We start from the raw sequence: 26,541 nt of genomic DNA on the forward strand, positions 1-26,541 counted from the left end.
TAACATAAAATAAACCATTTTAAAGTGAATGATGCAGGGTCTTTCCTGGTGGCGCAGTGGTTAAGAATCCTTCTGCCAGTGCAGGGGACACGGATTCGAGCCCTGGTCCGGGAAGATCCCACATGCCGCGGAACAGCTAAGCCCGTGTGCCACAACTACTGAGCCTGCGCTCTAGAGCCCGTGAGCCACAACTACTGAGCCCGCGTGATTAGAGCCCATGCTCTGCAACAAGAGAAGCTGCTGCAATGAGAAGCCCGCGCACCACAATGAAGAGTAGCCCCCGCTCGCTGCAATTAGAGAAAGCCCGCGCACAGCAACGAAGACCCAATGTAGCCAAAAAAACACAAAACAAACCAAAAAAACCATGCCCAGTAAGCAGAAGCTCCCCCTTCCCTACTCCTCCCAGTCATGGTGACCACCAGTCTGCCTTCTGTGTCTATGGATTTACCTATTCTGGATATTTCATAGAAGTGGAGTCACAAAATATTTGACGTTTTGTGTCTGGCTTCTTTCACTTATCCCAATGTTTTCAAGGTTCATCTACATTGTAGCATGTATCAGCACTTCATTCTTTTTTTGGGCTGAGTAATATTCTATTGTGTGTTTATACTAGGCTGTTGTGCAACCAATCTCCAGAACTTTTTCATCTTGCAAAACTGAAACTCTATACTCATTAAACAACAACTCCCCATTCCCTCCTTCCCACCCACTTCCTGGCAACACTATTCTATTTCCTGTGTCTGTGAATTTGACTACTTTAGATATCTCATATAAGTGGAATCATACAGTATTTGCCCTTTTGTTTCTGGCTTATTTCACTTAGTGTAATGTCCTCAATATACGTTCATGTTGTAGCTTGTGTCAGCATTTCCTTTATAAAGCTGAATAATATTCCATTGTATGTATACACCACATTTTGTCTATTCATTCATCTGTCAAGGGACACTGGGTTGCTTCCACCTCTTGGCTATTGTGAATAATGCTGCTGTAGACATGACTTGCAAATATCTCTTTGAGACTCTGCTTTCAAGTCCTTTGGATCTACACTCCAAAAGTGGGATTGCTAAATCATATGGTAATTCTATTTTTAATTTTTTGAACAACTAGCATTTGCTTGTTTTTAAAATTAATTTTCTGCCTAACTCTTTCCTAAAAATATTTTATGCAGAAGATACCAGTGGGAATGTAAAGGGTGTTTTTAAATGCTTTGAAATTCTCGTAGAGTAAAAGCAAAAATCTCAATATAAAAAAAAAAAATCTAACAAGCGGAATCCTGGAAACCAGTTGGAGATCAATTTCCAGAACAATGTCTCAGTTCATCTGCTTGGCCAAGAGCCAGAGCCTGAGCCCCTGGAGTCACACTTCCAGGTCACTGGCATGGTCTCGACAATAGTTTCTGAACTTAAGCTGTGGCCACATGTGGGAGATTTATCTTTGTCCAGCCCTCCCTTATGAAACACTTCCTCTAGCAGAAGCACAAGAGTAAAACTGGAATGAAGCCATTCCACTGAATAACCACATCAATGAATTTCCTGCCCTCACTCAACAAACAAAACAGCCTGTGGTTTTACAGGCTCATTCATTTGAGTCTATCCACAGCAGCCCTACAAAAGCTCCTCACCGAGACAAACACACACAGACAATTTACAATCCAGAAAGGCAAGTGTACACAGTAGATGTGTGCCAATAAATGTAACATTGCTTTTCTTTCTTTTTAAAAATTGCTTTTCCCACCTCCTTTAAGACATCGACAGCACTCTGAGTAAGCAGTGAACAGTGAGCATCTACTATATGCCAGGAGCCCCTAAAGGCCCCCAGGCTGAGTCTTTACCTGGATTTTTGGGGCACTTCTTGGTTTCTGGATAAAAACAAGGCTTTCTGGAGGCATTTGCAGGTGTGCCTGGCTCCTCCACTCTGGCTGGCAGAAGCTCTCTCCTGGGTGCCCAGCCCTGCCCGACTCTGCAGAGACATCTCCCCACAGACCAGACAGATTCTCCTTTCAGCTGGATGTCAGCCTTTGGTAAGTCCCTGAGCCTTTCTGAACTTCGGTTTCCTCAACTGTCCAGTGAAGGGGTAAATGGGAATCAGTCTCAACATCTAACAACAAATGCACGATCAAATAATTCACAACGTCATCGTAACTGGCAGTTGTTTTAAAAAAACCATTTTTTGCAATGTATAACATCAGAAAATGATCAACATAGACTATTAAATGAGATCTGTGTTCTTATGTGGATCAGATAGTCTACATATATTGTTGAAATCATGAATATAAAACTGTGGAGATAGAAAGGAACATTGAAAAACAAATGAGAGTGTAAACACCGCCGCCTCACCCCCATTGGCCGAAAAAAAAACGAAAACCATTTGAGAGTAAACCTGTTGATCACTACGTCTCCTTTTGCCTTAAAAATCGGTCAGTCACAGAGACTCTGCCCGATTTGGAATATGGTATCCCAAACTTAAAATGTAAATGATGTTTGGCCCACTTCTATGATTTTATCCTCAGGAGAAAACAAACAACAACCAAACAAGTGCATGAAAGTCATGTAAAAGAATACATATTGCAGAGACGTTTCTAGAGCATAATAGTGAGATCATCTGAAATGTTCCCAAATGGAGGATTTCGTTTGCAAACAAGCAACAATCCGTACAGTAGAATCCTGTACAACCATTGAGAATGTTGCTGTAGCAATTTATTTATAGACATAAGTGAAGAAAAGCAAATTATACAACAGCATGTATGTATAATTTGACCCCGTTCATACTGAATCCAAACTATCATATATGCATATTCACATTTATATACATAGAAGGTAGTCTGGAAGGAAATACTGCAGGATGTTCATTGCTTTTAGGTGGTTGGATTGCTAATTAATTAATTAATTTTATGTTTGCGTGTTTGTATTTATGAATAAAGTTTTATATAATGCACATGTAAAAATAGTAATAGCTTCCCATTAGGAGGTGCCAGGCTGTGTACGAAGCACATCACCTGTGTTTCATTTAATCCTCACCACAATCATTTCAGGGGTGTTGATAAACCCAGTTTAGAGAGGGGGAAACTGAGGCTTAGCAAACATAAGTCATATTCTGTATAACTTTCTTATTGTTGTTGTAAAAAATTACCAGAAATGTAGTGGCTTAACGACAACACGAATTTATTATCTTACGGTTCTGGAGGTCAGAAGTCTGAAGTGGGTCTCACTGGGCTAAAATCAAGGTGTCAGCAGGGCTACATTCATTCTGGAGCCTCTAGGGGAGAATCTGGTTCCTTGCCTTTTCCAGCTTCTAGAGGTTGCCTGCACTCCTTGGCTCCTGGCCCCTTCCTCCACCTGCAGACCCAGCAATGGTTGGTTAAGTCTTTCTCACATGGCATCCTTTTGGTTCTGACATTCCTGCCTTCTTCCCCATTTAAGGACCTTTGTGATTACATTGGGCCCACCCAGATAATTGAGGGTAATCTCCCAATATTCAGGTCAGCTGATTAACAGCCTTAATTCCATCTGGTATCATAATTCCCGTTAGTCACGTAACGGAATGTATTCATAGACTCTGGGAATTAGGATGTGGACATCTTTGAGAGGCCATTCTTCTGCCTGCCCTCCTTGCCCAAGGTTTCATAAGGTACCAGGTGATGGATTAGGAAGTGAATGCATTCTGACTTCCAGTCCTGTGCCCTTAGATTATGCTATGTGTCTGATTACTTGTATATTGAAGACATTTAAAAACTTTTTATAGGTTAAAAAAAAAATAAAAGGACATTTCCTTCCTTGTCCCTTTATGCTTATTCAGCCTTTTTGCTATGTCATCCATCTGCCCCTACCTCAATTTCCCATTCTAGCAAAACCAGTCTGTCCACTGGTCCAAGTCCAGCACCCACACACTCCAAGCTTGCTTCCACTTCAGGTGGTCCTCATACTGCCTCTTAAACTTGGGAGCATCACTCTTGGTCATCTGAGAAGCTGATGACAAGATGGGATTCAATGTGCAAGGTATTTATTAGGAGAGATGGCTGTGAGAGAAAATGGGGAGAGAATCTGAGCCTGAGTATGGAAGCCAGGGAAGGAAGCAACCGAGCCTGAGGTGTAGTTGCAAAGAAACAGGCAAGCCAGTCCTGACCAGGTAGGAGCCCTGAGCCTCCCAGCTCTGTGTTAATAACCCTGCCAAGCTCGGTCATGGGCTGGGGGCATCCTGCCAAAGCGTGGTCTTGGCCTCAAAGCAGATAACAGCACCTGGGGCCCTGACCAACTTCTCTCCCTGCAGTTATGGATGTATGGGCTGCATTTTCATGGCTGCCATGAGGGGTTTTCATGGTGATTTCCTGCATAAACCTTCACCAGGGGAAAGCTTTCTGGAGTCAAAGACCATGATTGCCTCACCTATTCCCAGCACTCCCAGCTACAGCATGCTTAAGGACTTTGTGTCCAGCCTAGGGGGGAAGGTGGGCTTTCATCTGCTTTGTCACTTCTACCTCTCCAGGCCTCAGTTTATTTAACTATGAAATGGGTTAATAGCAGTCCCTCCCACATTGGGTTGGTGTGAGGATGAAATGAAACGCTGAGCATCAGGGCCTTCAGTCAGGGCCTGGCATGTGGGAGTGATAATGGTCAGGAAATGGAAGTTGTCTTCACTGGAGCACTCTGACCTGCACACAGTAGGTGCTTAGTAAATGTTAATTGTTGTCGTTGGGGCATACATACAGTGGGTGATTGGTAAATGTTACAGTTGTCCTTGGAATGCGCGGACCTATAGGGAGCATGCATTTGGTAATGGGAGCAGTCCTTACGGGAGCAGGCTGACCTGAACACAATAGGCGCCCAGTAAATATGGTTTGGCTGGTTCCAACCATTGTTTTAATGGAAGTGGTTCCACTTCTCTCTCCTCAGTGGAGAGAGCAGCCCAGGCTAACAGAGACAGAGGAAGGCATGGCAAGATCCAGGAGGTCTCTCCCCGTCACTCCATGAGCCTCCAGAACCTTATCCATAAGCACAGTTAAGCACTTTGCAGCTAGCAGGCACTCCATAAAGTCATTCCCACCTCTTAAATAGCCAGTGAGCATCTGTGCTTAGTCCCAGAGCTAGCTCAAAGCAAATTTCGTTTTTTATGTTTTTAATTTTATTTATTTATTTATTTTTGGCTATGTTAGGTCTTCGTTGCTGCGCACAGGCTTTCTCCAGTTGCGGTGAGTGGGGGCTACTCTTCGTTGCAGTGCGCAGGCTTCTTGTTGCGGAGCAGGGGCTCTAGGTGCCCGGGCTTCAGTAGTTGTGGCACGTGGGCTTAGTTGCTCCGTGGCATGTGGTATCTTCCCAGACCAGGGATCGAACCCGTGTTCTCTGCACTGGCAGGTGGATTCTTAACCACCGCGCCACCAGGGAAGTCCTCACAGCAAAGTTATTTATTTATTTATTTATTTATTTATTTACTCGCGGCTTGTGGGATCTTAGTTCCCCGAACAGGGATTGAACTTGGGCCCTTGGCAGTCAAAGTGCGGAGTCCTAACCACTGGACCACCAGGGAATTCCTTCAAAGCAAATTTTTAAAAGTCTCCTTCTGAGCCTTTTCTATGAAGGTGCAACCATCTCATCAGACCAAAGAGTTGTTTTCTTTTTTAACACATGGCTTGTGGGATGGCATCTATCATCTCATGAGCATTTGATGAGAGCTGTTTAATGTAAACAGTGAGAAGAAAGGTGCTCTGATTTTTCCAACTGCCACTAATTAAGGAGATGCTGTTGATACTGGATTTGCAGATGCAACGATCTATCTTTTCTGAATGTGATATTTTATTAGAAAGCAAAGCTTTAGTGATCTGAACCTGAAACCAACCAGATGGTGATTTTTAAAAATTCTTATTTTCATATAATAATAATGATAATGATAATATCATGTACTAAGTGTGTCAGGCACTATTTTAAGTGCTGGGGATAAGACCAGTGACTAAGAGAGATAACCCTCATGGAGTGTATATTCCAGTGGGCAGTGGTGTGTTTCAGATGATAAACTCATAATCCCAAATGCTCTGAATGTTAAGAAAGAGAAAAGACAAATTGAATGTGGATGCAGAGATGAGGGCATTTCCCAGTCTTGATGAGTGGGAGAAGGTGGAAGCGATGTTTAAGATGAGTAAAGGTGAACTGGGACAAGAATACAGTGAGGGGTGGGGGGAAGGGGAATGAGGGAAAAGTGTTCCAAGAAGAGGGAACAGCGTGTGCAAAAGCCCAGAGGTAGAAAGACAAGTTGGAAATGAAACATATTCAGTGTTTGGAGAGAAGAATGCAAGGAGGTAGACACGGGGAAGTAGAAGTCTACAGGATGCTTTTAAGAGTCTGGACTTCATCCTGAGGCAATTGGGGGAGGGGCACAGAGGGCTTTAGGGAAGGCAGGGTGAGGTGTGGACCTACCTGATTTATATCTGAGAAAGATCACATTTTGTAATTTTTTATTTGTTGAATGTCATTTGATGAATGCCTCTCTCCACTGCTAGACTATATACTCCACGAGGGCGGCAACTATTTCTCTTTTGGTTACAAGTTTCTCAAAATGCATTTATAGAACAATTGATGGAAAGAACCAACAATCATATTAGTGTTTCATGTTGAAGGCATTGCTTCTGGTCTCGACTTAAGTAGACAGTTAACTAGCTATGATTCATCCCTTTAAAGTACACATTCTTTTACCTACCTAATCCCTGTCTAATAAAATTTTCCTAAAACTATCCATCAAGTGTACACACACACACACACACACAAACATATATTCATTTCAGTGATATTTGTAAAATGAAAAAACAACAAAATAGCATAAATGTCCAAAATCAGGAAGTTTGTTGAACAAACTGTGGCGCATCTAGAGTAGACTAAGCCATGAAAATAATGAAGATCCATTTTCATATGGATATTCTACAATGGTAGAGTAAATGCAATTTTTTGGGTGAATAAACAGAACAAAATATTTATAATCATAATTAAAAAAAATTTATTTTACTTATTTATTTATTTTTGGCTGCATTGGGTCTTCGTTGCTGTGTGTGGGCTTTCTCTAGTTGTGGCGAGTGGGGGCTACTCTTCATTGTGGTGCGCAGCCTTCTTATTGCAGTGGCTTCTCTTGTTGTGGAGCACAGGCTCTAGGCTCACAGGCTTCAGTAGTTGTGGCACGTGGGCTCAGTAGTTGTGGCTCATAGGCTCTAGAGTGCAGGCTCAGTAGTTGTGGCGCATGGGCTTAGTTGCTCCGCAGCATGTAGGATCTTCCCGGACCAGGGATTGAACCTGTATCCCCTGCACTGGCAGGTGGATTCTTAACCACTGCGCCACCAGGGAAGTCCCCTATAGTCATAGTTTTAAAATTGGAAAGATATACCCCAAATTGTTGCCAATGTTTATGTCCAAGTAGTGGAATAGAAGCTATTCGTATTTATTTCTTTGGATTTTTAAATATGAATTGTATTATTTCCTAATAGGAAATAAAAACAACAGACAACTTTTTATTCCCTGGGGGGGAGTTATCAAATGTCAAAAGCTCTCCTAAGGTCAAATTAGATAAGGAGTATTACATAGTGCCCATCATATTTAGAAAAAGAAAGCATTTGGTGGCTACAATGAGAGCAGTTTTGAGGCAGAGCCACTTGTCAACAAAGTAGGAATAGTAACTATGGTTTGTCGACAAAAAAAAAAAAAAATAGCACAAGAGCTGGAAGTTGAGTTTTATTCTGTGTCTTACTGAGGACTACAGCCTGGGAGACAGCCTTTCGAATAGCTCTGAGGAACTGCTTCGAAGAGGAAGAGGGAAAGGCCAGTATATATATGATTTTGGCTAAGGGGTACATGAAATCAAGCATACATGTTGGTAGAAGATTGATGATAGTCATTAGGAGCAGATATCTCAGTTCATGATTTTAGTGCTTTTTAAGTATGGAAAGATGCAAGAATCTGGATTCATTTAAAAATTCTCCTAGAATATATCTAAGATCTAAGGATTTTGCCTTTTTTTTTCTCAAGGCACACAGTGCCTCATCCTGTTCTTGTCCTGAATGCCTTTCAGGGTGTGTTGTAGGTCAGGGACTGCAGTGGCTGACTTCATTCTTTTAAAACTGGATGGTGAGCAACATTCCTTGTTTCGCAAGTTAAAAAAAAAAAATTTCCCGAGAATCTTGTCTAGAGCAAGTGGGGATAGGGAGGTCAAATATATGTGCAAATATATTTATCCGTGGAGAACAACGCTCAAAAGTTCCCCCAGGCCCTCTCCTGGCCATTACGGAAAGCAGTGAGCATGCGCGAAAATACCAGGAGGCGGGGCAATGAGGTTGTTTTAAGAAGTGCAGGAGAAAAGCAAGACCTTACCATTTCTGCATTTAGAAAGTAGAGCAAAGAATCATGCAAAAAGGTTAAAAAAAAATTAAAGGTAGCTCAACTGCAGTTCTTGAAACAACAGTCTTGCAAGCCCAGCCACAGTTCTTGGGAACTCTGCCAGCGGCGAGCAGCACATTCCCCCTCCGCAAAAAAGAAAGGCCAAACCTGCCGCATTGACCCGGGAGCGCTAGAGGGCCCGCGCTACTGGGTTCGGCCAATCAGAGAGCAGAGTGGGGCCCGTCCTCGCCGGTGACTGGAGAAGCGGGGCAGGGCGGGGCGGTGCTCTGGCGCATGCGCTCCCCGGCCGTGGTGCGTGAGTTGCCTCGGTGCAGCTTGCAGACCGCTGGGAGTGTGGGCTGTTACCCTGCGTGAGTCCTCCCGCAGCTTTCCCTGCTGTCCGACCCTCTCGGCTTCGCGATGCCGGTGGACCTCAGCAAGTGGTCCGGGCCTTTGAGCCTGCAGGAAGTGGACGAGAGGCCGCAGCACCCGCTGCAGGTCAAATACGGCGGGGCGGAGGTTGACGAGCTGGGCAAAGTGCTCACACCCACCCAGGTACCCAAGGGCGGCGGGGATGCAGATACTGGAGGCTCAGAGTCTCTCAGGCCGGAGGGACGGGGACCCAGTGGAGGTGGGGAGGGACGTTCCGGCCTCCGTGCGCCGCATCAACCGAGGGAAGGGGGTCGCGGTGCCCAAGCCGCAGGCCTGCTGACCGCCCCCTTCCCCCACCCAGCCCCGGGAACCCGGCACGTGGCAGGCGGGGCTCGGCCTTCGGAAGAAATTGATCCGTTTTCCCGGGACTTCGAGGCGCAGGCAGTGGCGTAGGCCTCGAAACGGCCCAGATTGCTGCGCAGGGGCGGGGAGGGCGACATCCCCTGGAGGGAGTAGGGAGTGGGGAGTGGCCGCCCACATGTCCCCAGAGCCTCCCCTCGGTGTTCAGGATTTTAGGCCTCAATTTGGGGAGTAAAAGCCCCACCCGAGGGCATGTGACGCATTATGTAAGCAGTCAGCAGCGGTGAGCAGCAGTGCGCAGAGATTCTTCCCAGTAGCGTGAAGCCGCCCCAAAGGTAAATGCATTCTGCAGCTGGAAGGCTTGAGGGTAAATGGCCTTGTTTTACCGTTTGGCTTCTGAGCGCCCACGGCTGAGGCCTAACCAGGTCCTGGCTGCTGCAAGTGGGGAAACTAGGTGCCCGACGCCGTGGCGAGTTTTTGGTTCCGAACCTCCGGAGCAACAGTGCGAATAAACAGTGCTCAGATGCTTTATTGGTTTAGACGCTTACAGAGTTTATTGTTTTGGGTGTTTAAAGTGCCCATCTCGCAGCCTCTCTTTCCAGACTCACTGTCCACGTCTGCCCACCTTGGTTTTCTCATTTTCTCTGCTCTTAAATATCTGGTTAATTCAGATTTCACTTTAGCAGGCCCCAGGTAAAGTGGTCACCAATCTAGAGATCCTGTCATTCCAGATAATGTAAGGTTGTAGTCAGCACCAGCGTTGAAATCCTGACCCAACGTCTTTCTGTTAATAACATGCTAGGATATTAGCCCCATATTGTTGTTGGGACTAAAATAAATAATGTATATTAAACTTCAGATCCTGGCTCGTAATAGAGTCGATACACTTGAGCTTTAATTAATAATTTACTGTGCTTGACCTTTAAGGAATCTGAGGTCAAAGAAGGTATTGGTTTCTTCAGCATTTCTGACTGGAACTCCAAATCTATTCCTTCCTACAGGTTAAGAACCGGCCCACCAGCATTGCATGGGATGGCCTTGATCCAGGTAAACTGTATACCTTGGTCTTGACAGACCCGGATGCTCCCAGCAGGAAGGACCCCAAATACAGGCAAGTTGGGGAAAGATGGGAAACACCGAGTCATCCACATGTGACCCAGTGCTTCTTGCACTGTGTAAGTCCCTTACTGGCCATGCTGTGGTGGCAGAAATAGACCCGATTTGGGGTGTTCACGTCCATGCTTAAGCCTGAGTATGCATTTCCCTCCCTTTCACTCCCTAGAAAAAAGTCTAGAATCTATAGCCGAGAGCTAGATCTGCCCCAGGCCTGTTTTTGTACAGCCCCATGAGCTGAGAATGACTTTAAGATTTTTAAATGAATGGGGGAAAAAAATTGAAGAACAATAATACTTTGTGACATGTGGAGATTACATGAAATTCAGATTTTGGTGTCCCTAAATAAAGTTCTGTTGGAACTCAGCCACGATAATTTATGTTCTGTCTGTGGCTGCTTTCAGGCTACAGCTGCAGAGTTGAGTAGTTGTGATAGAGACAGTGTGTTGTACAAAGCCTAAAACATTTACTGTCTGGCCCTTCACGGAAGAAGTGTGCTGACCCCTGCCCTAGAGAGTCGGAAGGAGGGAGGGAGTGGCTGGGTCCTCTCTGCTGGCATGTGAGGTTTGCTCTGGCCGAGAAGGCGGGGCCATCTGTCTTGTCTGTCACTGCATCCTGGTGTGGAGCATGTGTGTGCTGCACATTTGCTGGCTGCGCCCACGAGTGCGTAATAACGTCCTGCGGTGCTGATGGTCCTCTGTTCCTCCACGTAGGGAATGGCACCATTTCCTGGTGGTCAACATGAAGGGCAACGACATCAGCAGTGGCACGGTCCTCTCCGATTATGTGGGCTCTGGGCCTCCCAAGGGCACAGGTCAGTAAAGGCTGCTTTTGGAGGGAGATGGGAGGGGAGCCTGGGTGCATATCAGGATTGGCCTAAAGTGCTACAAAATTTTAGTCCGGTTCTTAGAGTTTTATTTTTATTTATGAGAGCCCTTACCCTAGTGGAGATTTTAGGCAACTTGGTTCCTCTCTAAGGCAACTGCCTGTCAGGGACACTCAGACCTGCTGTAGTGTCAGGTGGCTAGAACCTTGGGTACCAGTTTAGATGGATGTGTTCTTTTAGCACTGCCTCTGAGCTGTCAGGCCTTTAGCAAGCAGGGAAGTTGGTGAAGAGTTACCAAGGAAGCAATGTTGCAGAATGCTGAGAACAACTTCCCAGGGGAGCTACATGTGGATTAAACAGTTAAATCATCTAAATTCCATATTCAGCCTTTGCCCTGTGGGTTGTTTGAGTTTCTAGTTCCCATGAACGGTCTCAGAAATGGTCATAGTTTCCAAATTAATTATAAAAAATTGGCTTTTTTGTCATTTTGTCTTTCTCTCGAAAATCTAGTGTATCTTGAAAAGATTTGGATGCTAAGAACTGTATTGAAGATACACACACATAATGTATTGCGTTAGGTTATGTATTATCTATGTAAAGAGAGAGAGAGAGAAAGAGAGAGAATACTGTATTGAGCCTCTCCAAGTTGGGTAAGTGCTGCCTAGGCTAACAGTGGGAGATGCACTGTTATTGCCTGTCATGCCTTACAGGTGTTTCCATTTCCTGAAGCAAGGGAGGTGGAGCACGGCAGAACACTTGCTCTTGTACATGTTGTCCAGCCATGAGTTACTCTGAAGAGGTATAAGAAGGTCCCCGACAAGGGACCTTGTGTTTTATCTTTAGGCCCAGAAGCTTCAGATGGCGCCAGACCCTCTCATGCATTCATAAGAGGATGGGAGAGGGACAGCTTTCCCAGGCATCTCTTAAGTTCTCTGGGGCAGTTATAAAACTGCATTAGGCAGTTTAATTATGGAAAATACACCCATGAGAATAAAGCAGTTCTCTCAAGCAGGAGCTGTGTTCTCATTAACAAAAAGAGCTTCAGTAACTCACTTTTTTCTTTTTCGTATTTGTTTAGTCAGGTGTAACTTAAGTATAATAAAACACACAGATCAGAAGGGTTTAGTCAGTGAATATTGACCAATGCACACATCCGTGTAAGCACCATGGAAAACAAGATGTAGGATATTTTTGTCACCCCAGAAGGTTCTTAAGGCATCTTTTAAGTTAAATTTCCCCAGAGCTAATTATTTTCTGACTCCTCTCCACGGATTACTCTTGCTGTTGTTGTATTCTTATAAATGGTGTCATGCAATATGCGTTTGTTTTCGGTGACTGGTCTCTTGGACTCAAGATGGTAGCTTGTTCCTTTTCATTGCCAAGTGGTATTCCATTGTGTGAATATATCACAGTTTGTTTAGCCATTCCCTGGACATTTGGGTTGTGTTTCCAGTGTTTGGATATTATGAATAAAGCTGCTGTTTACACTCTTGTCCTTTTATGGGCATGTTTCCATTTCCCTTGGGTAAATACTTAGGAGTAGAATTGTTGGGTCATAGAAATCCAAAATGGTTGAAAATTTCTACACTCTAATCAGCAGTATAGGAAAGTTTCAGTAGCTCCATATAAGTTCCATGCCATATGCAGATCCATACCAAGATTCATCCATGTGGTAGCATGGGGCAGGATTTCCTTCTTTTTTCAAGGCTGAATGATATTCCATCATACGTATATACTATATTTTGTTTATCCATTTGTTCATCAATAGACATCTGAGGTGCTTTCTCCTCTGGGCTATTGTGAATAAAGCTGCAGTGAACTTAGGTCCCTATCATAAATGGGGTGGTCTGGGTCCCTCCGAGTTGGTGCATTCTCCGAAAATGGGTGACGTCTCCCTCTCACATGCCTAGCTGTGTGTACATCTTCCCTCCCGCCTCTCCCTCCAGGCCTTCACCGCTACATCTGGCTGGTTTACGAGCAGGACAGGCCACTGAAGTGTGATGAGCCCATTCTCAGCAACCGATCTGGAGACCACCGTGGCAAATTCAAGGTGGCGAATTTCCGCAAAAAGTACGAGCTCGGGGCTCCAGTGGCCGGCACGTGTTACCAGGCCGAATGGGATGACTATGTGCCCAAACTGTATGAGCAGCTGTCTGGGAAGTAGAGGAAAGCCAGGAGATGGACACGGTCCCAGAGTTCCCAAGCAGTGTTTCAGTTTAGTGATGCATGTAGATTTCTCCCCTTCCCCCTGCCTGATCCCTGAGCGGTCAGATTTAGGTTTAGGGTGACTTTTCCTTCTGCCTGTCCTCTGTAATTCTAGGGGGTTTACGTTTTGATCAAATTTGAACTCCGTTTTGTTGGGGGATATTTTGGTACTAGGATGGGGTCATCAAAATGTTAATATAAGAATAACAACCCAGACATTAAAGAAGAAAAAAATTCTGGTAAAAAGACCAGGTCTGCAGTATTAGAACAGAGCATCAAAGAATCTTTAAGGGAGGTTGAAAAAAAGAAAAGGTTGATTGCCTCTGCCTTTGTGAGCCCGAGCCCAGGATTGTCTGTGATGGCATCTTCTGGCATGTGTTTTCATGACCCTGTCTCTCCCTAAGACAACCAGGGGCCGGCACGTCCGCTAGCCCCCCATGTGATACATCTCAGGCTGGTTATTGGGTGTCAGTGTCCTGCTCTGGCTCCTTTAAAGAGCAATACTGAAAAAAGCAATAGGGAGAGAGTTGCTGTTAAAGCTTGGCCATCTAGATGAGCTGCAGGGCTGAGTGAGAGGTCATCAGAAGTCCGAAAGTCTGTGCCTGTTAAATTGATCACTCTTCGGTGTAAGAAAAGCCGGTCTGTAGTTGCTGAATGTTGTGTTAATTCTGCTGTTTGCTTATAGTTGAATAAAAATAAAAACATTGTGTAGTTGAATCCGGCCTCCAGATATTTTGCCCTTTTGGGTGTGGGGTTTCATAAATGTGGGACGTCAAGAGACAACCTCTAGGGCTTCCCTGATGGCGCAGTGGTTGAGAATCTGCCTGCCAATGCAGGGGACACGGGTTCGATCCCTGGTCTGGGAAGATCCCGCATGCCGCGGAGCAGCTAGGCCCATGAACCACAACTGCTGAGCCTGCGTGTCTGGAGCCTGTGCTCCGCAACAGGAGAGGCCGCGATAGTGAGAGGCCCACGCACTGCAATGAAGGGTGGCCCCCGCTTGCCGCAACTAGAGAAAGCCCTCGCACAGAAACGAAGACCCAACACAGCCAAAAATAAATAAATTAATTAATTTTAAAAAAAAAGAGACAACCTCTAAGGGTGAGCAGCCCCTTTCCCTGATCAGCAGTGACAACTGGGACTTGATTCAGGAACCATACAGAGGGCTCGTCCTTGTACATGTGCCATTAAACTACAGCAGGAGCAACCATTAAAACTGGAGATGAAAAAAAAAAAAATCACGACTCTAGGCTAAGACTTCTTGCCTGAAAAGCACCTTTGCTTTTTGTAAGTGGTCTTTTCCACCTGAGAGTGAAGCTGGTTGGAAACCTTCCCCCTTGGTAGTTGTGTATAGAAACCATAACAATGACTAAGAAATAGCCCACACCTCTCATTGTTCCGATTGTGATCCATATAGAATCAGTACCAAAAAAGGAGGGGAAGGGGAGCCGGGGGGAGATTACTTTGCTACCATTTGATACAGCAAAAGAAGGGAAAGGCACCTGAAGGTCTGTTCCACTGACCTGGTCTGTGACGGGGAGGCATCCTGGTCAGGCCTGGCAGGTGTGAGCAGGGCTGGGCCTTTTCCCACCTTTTGCTGCAGTTACTTTCTTCTCTGAAAAAAACTGTTGGAAACGTTGCCTCGTATAATCTCTGGGGGCGAGTAAGGTAGAGAATAATTTTTTTTAACTTTGGGGTTTTAAAATTCAATTTTAAAATAACATTTTGTAAAACAAAAATTACAAAGAGAACAACGACCCTGTCGACCTTAAAAATAAATGTGAGAAGTAAGACGTGCACATGGTAAGACAAGGCAAACAACAGTACAGGAAGAAAATGCCTTCCACCCTCCAGCCTCCTCCATGGCAGTTGGTGGTTTCTTGTGTTTTCTTTCAGAAGCAAATATAAAGATTCGTATCAGCATATGTCTGCACGTTTATCCTTTAAAAATTATAGTCTTGCTATGCATACTGGTATACATTGTTCTGCACTGTTTCCCCCCAACTAATGTACCTTCATGTCATATATCTTCAGATTACAGGTCACCACAATTCATGTTATTTTGAACAAATAATCTATTTTATAGATGTTCCATAATTAACTAGTCTAGTCCCCTGCTGTGGTTAGATTATTTCTGGTTATTTGCTATTATAAAGAGTGCTTCAGCAAACATTTTTCTATATGTATAAAACTCTTCTGCGAGTAATTTAGTGGGGTAAATTCCTAGCATTGACATCAGGTCAGAGGGTATATACATTTTCAGTTTTGATACTGACAAATCACCCTCCAAAAAGATCACACTGATTTTATTCATGTCAGTGGTATACGTAAGCACCTGCTTTTCCATCCTTTTACCAGTCTTCTTAAACTTTAAACATTTGGACAATTTGATATTTATGTATATTTAAAATCATTTATTCTTTTTCTCTAAACTCCTGTTTTCCTTGAGACTTTTTATCTGCTAACCACAGTATTTTTTTAGTCACAGAGTCTAAAGATTAATGAGGAATTTTAGTACTCTATTAGTTTCCTTGTTTAAAACAGGTACAGATGGGGGCTTCCCTGGTGGCGCAGTGGTTGAGAATCTGCCTGCCAATGCAGGGGACACGGGTTCGAGCCCTGGTCTGGGAAGATCCCACATGCCGCGGAGCAACTGGGCCCGTGAGCCACAACTACTGAGCCTGAGCGTCTGGAGCCTCTGCTCCGCAACAAGAGAGGCCGCGATAGAGGCCCGCGCACCGCGATGAAGAGTGGCCCCCACTTGCCGCAACTGGAGAAAGCCCTCGCACAGAAACGAAGACCCAACACAGCCAAAAATAAAAATAATAAATAAATAATAAATTAAAAAGTTAAAAAAAAAAAAAAAAAAACAGGTACAGAATTTCAGCCAACCAAAAAGGTGAAGTGTATACACAGGAAGTTCACATAAAAGTAATACATATGAAAAGATATATTAATAACCTTAGAAGCAAGGTTTCACCTAGTAAATTGGAAAGAGACCGGAACTTGCCCAAGGACTCCCAGCTAGGAAGTGGATGATTCTGTTTCTGAATGTAGCTCTGGCCTCAGAGCCCAGCTCACAACCACCACACCCACTTGCACACAAATTCCCTTCGAGGCTCAGCCTCCTCATGTGAAAAAATGGGTGGGGGGGAATCATTAATCTGCCTTATTTACCTCGCAGGGTTGTTGGAGAACCACAAAATGATCTTTTGTTGAGATTAAGTGAATTAATACACATAAATGATTAACTTGACCTGATTGACATACAGGAACCATGTCTACAAGTGGCCCCGCTTTCCTCAAGGCTACACGTTTACCAAAAGTGTACGGTTTAGAATGACGAGACACAGGAGGCTGTTCTGTGTCACGGTGCAGTTTTAGCAGCCCTGCCAGAGCCCCGCATTTCTAACAAGTCTGGACCCTTGGGAACTGCTCATCATTCTGACTTGATGGCAGAAAATATATCAAACATGGCAATTATTCAGGAGGCCCTGAATTAATCCCTGATTAACACAGACGCTAAGACCAGATCTCAGAAACACAGGATTGGTATCTCTTTAATATTTAAACGTGATGGTACTGGCCTAAATCCTCATCTGGGTCAGGGAGCAAAGGGCCTCTGTTCTTAAACTGGTGCAAAGTCAAACAGCCTCAGTGTCCACTTAAAACCTTTCAGCAGTTTGCAGCTGCTCTGGGAGGGAGCTCAGATCCTTAAATGGCCTCTAAGGCTCTATATGACCTGACCCCCATTTTCCTCTCTAGCTTCCTGTGGTTGTCTTCTCGTTAAACTCCAAACTTGCTGGCTGCCTCTCAGTCCCTTGACAAGGCGGACTGCTTCCAGATTTGGTCCTTTAAAAGTGGTGCCTGGAACCTTCTCCTTCCACTTTCTTTGACAATATCCCATTCGCCCTTTAGGTATCCCTTAACTGACCTTCAGGGAATCCTTCCCTGACTAGGTAAGATTCTCCTGCACCACTCTGTTGAAACATTAAAACTGTAATTTAAAAATTGTATATGTGTATAATTTTTAATTTGATGTTTATCTCCTCTATTAGTCTGGACCCTTTATAAAGGCAAGCACAACCAGTGTCCTGCTCAATATCTCCAGCACCGGACATATGTCCAGCATATAACGAAGTCTCAGTGACCATCAGCTGAATGAATAATCGTAAAGGGGCTGTCAAGTTTAGGGAGCACGGACTTCTTTATATCCATTTACCATGCCGTGAAAGTTCCTTCTCCCCTTTCCCAAATGTATACTTCTACAAAAATTCACATACAACTGTGTTTTTTTGTTTTGTTTTCTATTTTTTGGCTGAACCCCACGGCATGCGGGATCCTAGTTCCCTGACCAGGGATCAAACCCACACCCCCTGCATTGGTAGCGTGGAGTCCTAACCACTGGACCGCCAGGGAAGTTCCCACATACAGCTGAGTTTTTACAGAGCTCTCTAAAGCTCATTCATCAATTCCGTAATTCTGATGACCATAAACATCAGAAAGCTAACCTCCTTCTTAGTCTGGTGTCCCTTCCACTCAGGAATTTATATCTTAGATTTTTTATTTCTCACCTTACTCTTATCTCTGATCCCTGGTCTAATTGTACCTTTTCCTTGAAGAAACTCAAATGGGCTAAAAAATTTACAATCGTCTTAAGATCACATTTCTGAAAGTACTGTTAGGGCCATCTCTGGGATTCTACCTTGATAAGCTCCCTGCTTAACCTGTGAACAAGTAAAATATTTATTTTTTCAACTTTATTGGAATATAATCAAAGTACATTATGTTGCATATATTTAAGCATATAATTTGATGTTTTACATATGTATATACCAAGAAACCATCACCCAAATCAAGATTAAACAATTCCATACCTCCAAAAGCTTCCTTACATTTCTGTATTTCATCCCTCCTTCTAACCCTATCACAAGTCAACTACTGATCTTCCTGTCACTACAGTTTGCATTTTCTAGAATTTTACAGAAGTGGAATCATATAGTACATACTCCTTTTTTTTTTTTTTTTGCTTGCTTGGCTTTTGAGATTCATCCATGTTGTTGCATGTAGCAACAGTTCATTTTTATTGCTGAGTAGTATCCATTGTATGGCTGTAACAATTTATCCATTCAACTGGTGATGGACATTTGAGGGTTTTCTAGTTATTTTTGCTATGACAAAGCTGCTATGAATACATGTATAGGTTTCTATGTCAACCTAGAAGTTTTCATTTCTTGTGTAGAAACCTAGAAGTGGGATTGCTGGATTGTAAAGTGTGTTTAACTTTCTAAGAAACTGCCAAACTGTCTTCAAAAGTAGGTGCACCATTTTACTTTATGAGTTTCATTTGCTCCACATACTCAACAAAACTTGTATTTTTTTTTAACATTTTAATGGATGTATAGTGTTATCTCATTGTGGTTTTAGTTTGCATTTCCCTGATGACTTTTGATGTTGAGCATCTTTCCATTGTGCTTATTGGTCATTTGTATGTCATCTTTTGGGAAGTGTTCACATCTTTTGCTCACTTTCTTATTGCGTTTGTCTTCATATGAATGAGTTGTAAGAGTCTTATATATACCCTGGATACAAATCTTTGTCTGATAAATGTGTTGTGGATATATTCTTGGTCAGCTTGTGGCTTGCCTTTTTGACTTAATGGTGTCTTTTGAAGAGCAAACATTTTTTATTTTGATAAAAGTAAAAAAAAAATCTTCTATGGTTCCTACTTTTTCTAAGAAACTTTTGCCTAGTCCAAGCTCACAAAGATTTTCTTGTTTTCTTCTAGAAGTTTTATAATTTTAGATTCTTTACTTGAGTCTATCATCCATTTTGAATTAATTTTTGTGGACAGTGAGATAAGGGTCAGTGTTTGATGTTCCCCACATGGATGTCCAGTTGATCCAGTACCATTTGTTGAAAAGATTTTCCTCTCTTCATTGAATTGTCTTAGCACATTTATTAAAAAAAAAACAAAAACAAAAGCACTTGACCAAATGTATTCATCTATTTCTGAACTGTCTGTATTGTCCCGTTGTTCTATGTCTCTCTTTTTGCCAATACCAAAGTGCCCTGATTACTGTAGCTTTATAGCAGGTCTTGAAATCAAGCAGACTTAAGTCCTTAAATTTTGTTCACCTTTTTAAAATTTGCTATGGTTATTCTATGTTGTTTGTATTAACATATACATTTTAGGATCAGTTTGTCAATCTCTACAAGAAATCTTGCTGGAATTTTTATTGGGATTGCATTGAATCTATAGATCAATTTGGGGAGAATAGACATCTTAACAATATTAAGTCTTCCTACCCATGTACATAGTATATATTTTTAAAATGTATTTAGGTTCTTTTAAGTTTCTTTCAGCAACTTCTTGTGGTTTTTGTTTTTTCCTGGTGTAGAGATCTTAGAACTCTTTTTTAGATTTCTTTCTAGGTACTTTCTGGCATGTAAATGTAAAAACTGTGAATGCAGTTTTTTAAACTTCATTTTCCCACTGAGTGCTGCTAGTATAAAATAATAGTTGATTTTGTATATTAACCTTGGATCCTGTGAACTTGCTAAATTCATTTATTAGCTCTAGTAGTTTTGTAAACAGATATATCATCTGCAAACAGGGACAATTTTACTTCTTTTCTAATCTTTTATTTCCTTTTCTTGCCTTATTTAATGGGTAGGCCCTCCAGAATAATGATAAGTACAAGTGGTGAAAGTGGGTATTTTTGCCTTGATTTTGATCTCAGGTGGAAACATTTCAATCTTTCACTATTAAGTATGAAATTAGCTATAGGTTTTTGTAGATGCCCTTTATCAGTTTGAGGATATCTCCTACTATTCCTAGTTTGCTGGGAGGTATGTTTGTTTGTATGTTTTAAATATGAGTGGATGTTGAATTTTTGTCAGATGCTTTTCCTGCATCTATTGAAATGATTATATGGGCTTCCCACTTATTCTTTTAATATGTTGACTACATTTTCAAACATCAAACCAACTTTGTATTTTTGAGATAAACCTTACTTGTTCATTGTGTACTACTGATCTTTTAAAATATTGTTAGATTTGATTTACTAAATTGTGTTAAGCATTTTGTATCCATACTCATGAGGGTTAGTCATCTATAATTTTCTTTTTTTGTAAAGTCTTCATCAGGTTATGATATTACACATATACATAAAACAAGTTGGGTAGTGATCCTCCCTTCTTTATGTTTTGCAAAGGTTTGTGTTATTTCTTCCTTGAATGTTGGTAGACTTCAACAGTGAAACTGTCTGGAATTGGAGTTTTTTGTTTGGGAAATTTTTTATATGACAGATTCAAAATTTTTAAATACATATAGGGCTATGCAGTTTCTCTCCTTGTGTCAACTTTGGTTAAATTGTACTTTTCAAGAAGTAAATCTATTTCATCTAGGTTGTCAAATTTGTTGCCATAAAGCTACTCATAATTTTTTCTCATTATCCTTTTATTGTCTGTAGGATCTGTGGTGATAACCCCCTTTCACTCTTGATGCTGGCAATTTGTTTTTTCCTTGATAAGTCTAGCAAGAAATTTGTCAATTTTGTTGCTCTTTTCAAAGAATAAGCTTTTGGCTTGGGTAGTTTCTCTATCTTCTATTTAGTTGATTTATGCTCTTTAGTATTTCTTTCTTTATACATACTTTGGTTGCTTTGCTCAACTTTTTCTAGTTTCTTAAAGTGGAACTTTAGTTTGTTGATTTCTAATATAAGCATTTAAAGCTTAAGTTTCTAAGGATTGCTTTATCTGCATCTCACAATTTGATATATTTGTCATTCAGTTCAAAATATTTTCTATTTTCATATGTGATTTCATTTTGGCCTATGGCTTATTTTGAAGTGTGTTAATTTCTAGATATTTTATTCCTATTTTGTTGTAATTAATTTTTTAAAAATTCTTTTTGGTCAGAGAGTATTTTATATGGCCCAGCATATGGTCTAACTTGGTGAATATATCATGTATATTTGAAAAGAATGTGTATTCTGGCTTGTGGATATGTTTTATAAATGTCAATTAAATCAAGGTGGTTGATAGTGTTGTTCAGATCTGTGTCTTTCCTTATTTTTGTGTCTGTAGTTATCAATTGCTGAGAGAGGGGAGTTAACATTCTCCTACTATAATTTTGTTGTCTATTTCTCTATTTAATTTTATGTTTTCTTGATAAATGATTCCTCTTCTCATTATTAGTGTCTTTTATCTTAGATAATACTCTTTGTCTTGAAGTCCATTTTAGTTGATATTCAAATAGCACTTTCACGGACTTCCCTGGTGGTCCAGTGGTAAAGAATCCACCTTCCAATGCAGGGGACCCGGGTTCGATCCCTGGTGGGGGAACTAAGATCCCACAGGCCAAGGGACAACAAAGCCCGCATGCCACAACTACGGAGCTTGCGCGCCTCAATGAGAGAGCCCGTGTGCCACAAAACAGAGCCCATGTGCTCTGGAGCCCGCGCGCCACAACTAGAGAGAAGCCCGCGCACCACAATGAAGACCCGACACAGCCAAATAAATAAATAAATAAATAAATAAATAAATAAAATAGCACTCCAGTGTTCTTATGCTTTACTATTTGCATGGCACTTTTTCCATCCATTTACAGTCAGCCCTCCATTTCTGTGGGTTCTGCATACGCAGATTCAACCAACTGCAGGTTGAAAATACTTTAAAAAAAATTCCATAAAGTTCCAAAAAGCAAAACTTGAATTTGCCATGTGCTGATAACTGTTTACATAGCATTTACATTGTATTAGGTATTAGAAGTGATCTAGAAATGATTCAAAGTATATGGATAGGGACAAAGTGAGAGAGTAGCACTGACATACATACACTACCAAATGTAAAATAGCTAGCTAGTGGGAAGCAGCTGCATAGCACAGGGAGATCAGCTTGGTGCTTTGTGACCACCTAGAGGGGTGGGACAGGGAGGGTGGGAGGGAGATGCAAGAGGGAGGGGATAAGGGGATATATGTATATATGTGGCCGATTCACTTTGTTGTGCAGCGGAGACAGGCACGGCATTGTGGGGCAATTATACTCCAATAAAGATGTTAAAAAAAAAGTATATGGATAGATGTGTGGTTGTATGCAAATACTACACTATTTTATATAAGGGACTTGAACATTCATAGGTTTTGGTATCTACAGGGGTCCTGGAACCAATGCCTTGTAGATAATGAGGGATGACTGTACTTACAACTTATATGTCTTTATATTTAGTCTGTCTCTCACAGGCAGTATATAGTCTTTTTTATCCACTCTGTAAATATTTAATGTAATTATTGATATGGTGGGATTTAGGTCTACCATTTTGTTTTCTGTTTGTCCCTCTTTTTCTTTGTATCTCTGTTCTCCCTTTACTGCCTTCTTTTGGATTATTTGAATATTTTAATTCATGACCTAGATTTTTGGCTATTACTTCTTTGCATTTTCTTTTTGGTAAGTTGTTCTAGGAGTTAAAAACATACATAACTAATTTTTCATGGTCTGCTTAAAATAAGAATTGTATCACTTCATGTAAAATGCAGAAGCATGGCAACCATATGGGTCCTTTAACCCCCAACCTTTAAGTTATACTTGTCATATGGATTGTATTTACATACAGTGAAACCTTCCCCAGACAATGTTATATTTATTGCTTTCAACAAAGTGTATATATATATATATATATATATATATATCAATGTATTTTAAAGACTATAAGAGGGAAAACTTTATATTTATCTAGATATTTACCATTTGTTGCTCTTCCTTCATTCCCAGAGATCCAAGTTTCCTTCAAGTATCATTTCCCTTCAGTATGAGGAACTTCCTTTAGCATTTCTTGTACATTAAGTCTGGTGGCAATGAATTCTCTTAATTTTTCTTCATCTGAGAATGGTTTTATCTTGCCTTCATTCCTCTGTCTAGGTTGCTTCGCCACAATCCACCTGCTTTTATTTCTCAGTATCCTCAGATAGTTGCTTTTGCATTTTTGTCTACTTTTTAGTTGTAATCAGCAAGAAAAGCACACAGCTATGCCAAACTAGAACAACAAAACATTTTTTTATGTTTTATCATTTCTATGGCAAAATTTATTGCTAAATTAAAATCAGGGAGGTATACCAAATTCTTACATGGGCATGTTTCCAGTTGCCCAGGAATACTTTTTTCAATATTTAATCAAATATTTACAGTCAGTGGTAAATTCAGTAAGTAAATTTTTACTGTTAATTAGACATCACTGGTAAGTATTCTCTGATGTTCCCTATGACTGTAATTGTGTCAGTTCCTTTAAACTCCTGGTTGCACCCAGCATTTGCATTGTAATGGCTTGTCTTTGCCCACTGTTGATTAAATTAGTCCACTGCTTCTTTACATCTCTTTCAGTGGAGATTTAAACCATGAGTTTCAGCAGAGTAGTGACCCTATCCATCTTCCTTACTACTACATCCCCAGACACAGTAGATGCTCAATAAATATTTCCTGAACGAATAAGCTGAATGTATGCTGATCCTGGCACTTCTGACCCCCCTTACTCTTTCCTTTTTCCTTTATCTATAGCACTTATTACCATGTAAGATCATTTAAAATTATAATTATTGTGTGTTACCATTTTCCTCCTACCTCTAATGTAAGCTCCATTAGGGTGAGGATCTTCACCTGTTTGAGATACACTGACAGAGCTTAAGCATCTGGCATTGTACCTGACATATAAGATACGCAGTAAATATTCATTGAATGAATAGTTGCAAATCAAAGGTAAGCAGCCGTTATAATATTTTTGACAAACCTATAACAATTCTTTTAACTCAGGGGAGTTTTGTATATGCTGGAATAATACCAGACAATGGCTCTCTGCTCCCGTCCCAGTACTTCTTTTATACCTGTTCTCTTCCTGCGACTATTCTGGTCCCTGTCTATTCTCACTGCCTCAAGTACTAGAAGGAGTTGGAAGACTTAGTCTGTACCAGGTGTCAAGAGCACAGACCCATGTTTCTTCTGATAACTCTACCTTGGACACATCACTGACAAACTTGTGGACAGGGAACTTTTACAAAGATCAGCACCTATAATCTCACAAACATAAGGCCTTTACACAAGCTAGCTAGACAGTTTTCACTACAGACAGAAATGTATGAAATAAACTACAAGAAGTTTTTCTTACTGATGATTTAATGTCCTTTTGAGTGGCAGTGTGACTATTCTTAGGTGTGGGTTCAGAAATCGGACAGGTCTCGATTCAGACTCCACTCCCTCCATTTACCCTGGTCTGAGCTTATTTCCTCATCTACAAAATGCTTAGTGTAGAGTTCTATCAATCACATGGTAAGCATAATGCAATAAAGGTTATCTATTTTTCATGGATAATTATGAGTCCTTTCCAGCCCTTTCCAATATTACTTTCTGATGTACCTAATATGGAAACTTTAATGACCTAAGCTGCTCAGGAAACTGGGTGTTAATTATTAAAGCCTTTACGGTTGGGGTTAGCCCGTGTTGATAATCATTTTGTGAGTTCTGAAGTATACCTCTCTGGGCTAGTCTATCACAGTGAACATGACTCATCACATTTGTCTGCGATGACTGAATATCCTGTAGAATTCAACTGTGATCTTCAAGTCATCATGCTAGAGATCAATTTTCAATGACTAGGACTCAGAACCCTAAGAGAATGAGATCTTACTGAGATTGTCTTGACCCCAAAACCGTTTCCTAGAAGTTACAGATTTTACTACCTCATTGTCACGTACATAAAGCTATTCTAATAAAAGCTATGAGGGGTGGGGGAATCTACTATTACAGTAGGATCATTTCAAATATTTGGTTATAATGTCTTCTTCATAGCCTGCTTTTCTTTAAGGTACCTCACTTCTCTCAGCAATACATGGTCCTAGGACTGGCACATTGTGGGTGCACGTGTGTGCACGTGTGTGTGTGCACGTGCATGTGCACACATGTGCCTTCTTCTATTCTTAAGGGTAAAAAGGTGCAGTTGACCACTTCAGACAGTGCAACCCCATCTTCAGCCCTGCAGAAGAACTTGGAAGACACAGCTTTACCTGAAAATCGTGAATGGCTCTTCTTGAGGGGCCATGGAGAACAGCTTCTGGAGGGCAGCTCTCCCTCTGCATTAGGAGCTGATGAACCTAGAAGGGAAACTTCCTGCTACAATAACACAGCAAGGCAATGTGATGAACACTTTTATTTACAAATATAATTAAAAGCTCTGACAGTTATCATGCTCTTCCTTGGAACCTGAAAAATGTTTTGTTTTTTAAAGTGCATGCAAAAGAAGTAAAGCCTTTTTTTTTTCATCATTTTTTATTGTAAGAAAATACACAGTTTGAAAGTGTGAATAATGCAATATTTATGACCAAGATATGGGACGTAGGGAGGGGCAGGGAAATAAAGAAAAAAGATCAAGATGATCTGATTGAGAGACAGTGTTGAACTCCAAATACTGAATTGGAAAAGGAGGGAGGTGGGGAGGACTGGGAGGAGGGAGTAAAAAAATTTGATCAGAGAAACAGTTAAAATACAATATGAAAATAAGTAATACCTCTCCTTAAATTCCTTCTATACACAAAATACACGATTTGCCAAAGCCCAATTTGTGCTACTGGGATTCTGTGAGCTCCTTAAGTGTATTCACATCCTCTGCAACAGCAGAAAATGATTATGATACAATCAGAATATGCTCAAGACAAGTTAAACTCTTGCCAGCAGGTTCTTAAAAATCACAAGATCTCTTCACCCCACCCACCCCCTATTCCCCAAAAAAGTATTAATATGTCACCACTGATATGTACATCACAATTAGTTTCTGTAAAATGTATCAAATTTTCAATCTTTAATAAAACTTTGTTTTTTTTTAATTCCTGATGAATAAATACCAAAAAAATAAAATAAAATAAAATAATGCAGCAGCTAGTTAAGGTGTAAGGCTGCGGATATTGTGTCTCTCTCCCCCTTGGCATTTATTATTATTATTATTATTATTTTTTTGCTTTACTTTCACAGATTGGTGGTAATGAGTGATTGCTTAAAGCAATATACATCCACTTTTTTGTTGTTGTTGGTTTACTGGTTTTGTTAAAACTGTCTCCAAAGTTTTCACTGAAACATTTTGAATCACATCGATACTGTGACGTGTACTATGAATAGAAGAGATGGCCAGGTTTCGGCCAGCACTGAAAATTGACACGGGAGGGGGGAGGAAGGGGGCCCCTGATGGAGTAAGAATAAACAGGCACTAGTCCGACACGATGTCAGTAAGAGTAAGAGAGAGAGAGAGTGAGAGCAACGCCCGTTAAAATGGGGAATGTG

General features: G+C 41.4%; 1 protein-coding gene and 1 long non-coding RNA gene across 2 annotated transcripts; one reads left to right on the forward strand and one right to left on the reverse strand.

The window, feature by feature from the left end:
• Window positions 1-8,616: 8,616 nt before the first annotated feature.
• Window positions 8,617-13,938, forward strand: PEBP1 (phosphatidylethanolamine binding protein 1). The gene is made up of 4 exons (XM_082356049.1): window positions 8,617-8,900; window positions 10,079-10,188; window positions 10,904-11,004; window positions 12,963-13,938. The coding sequence occupies exons 1-4, from the start codon at window positions 8,766-8,768 to the stop codon at window positions 13,178-13,180; spliced, it is 564 nt and encodes a 187-aa protein (XP_082212175.1). The 5' UTR covers window positions 8,617-8,765; the 3' UTR covers window positions 13,181-13,938.
• LOC309611498 lies at window positions 13,306-25,538 on the reverse strand. The gene is made up of 2 exons (XR_014234567.1): window positions 22,969-25,538; window positions 13,306-14,874 (listed from the first exon to the last, which is right to left on the reverse strand). It is a non-coding gene; the product is annotated as an uncharacterized lncRNA (long non-coding RNA).
• Between the last annotated feature and the right edge of the window lie 1,003 nt (window positions 25,539-26,541).

Source organism: Balaenoptera borealis, assembly GCF_965194805.1.
Source record: "Balaenoptera borealis genome assembly, chromosome: 14".
Classification (NCBI taxonomy): Eukaryota; Metazoa; Chordata; class Mammalia; order Artiodactyla; family Balaenopteridae; genus Balaenoptera; species Balaenoptera borealis.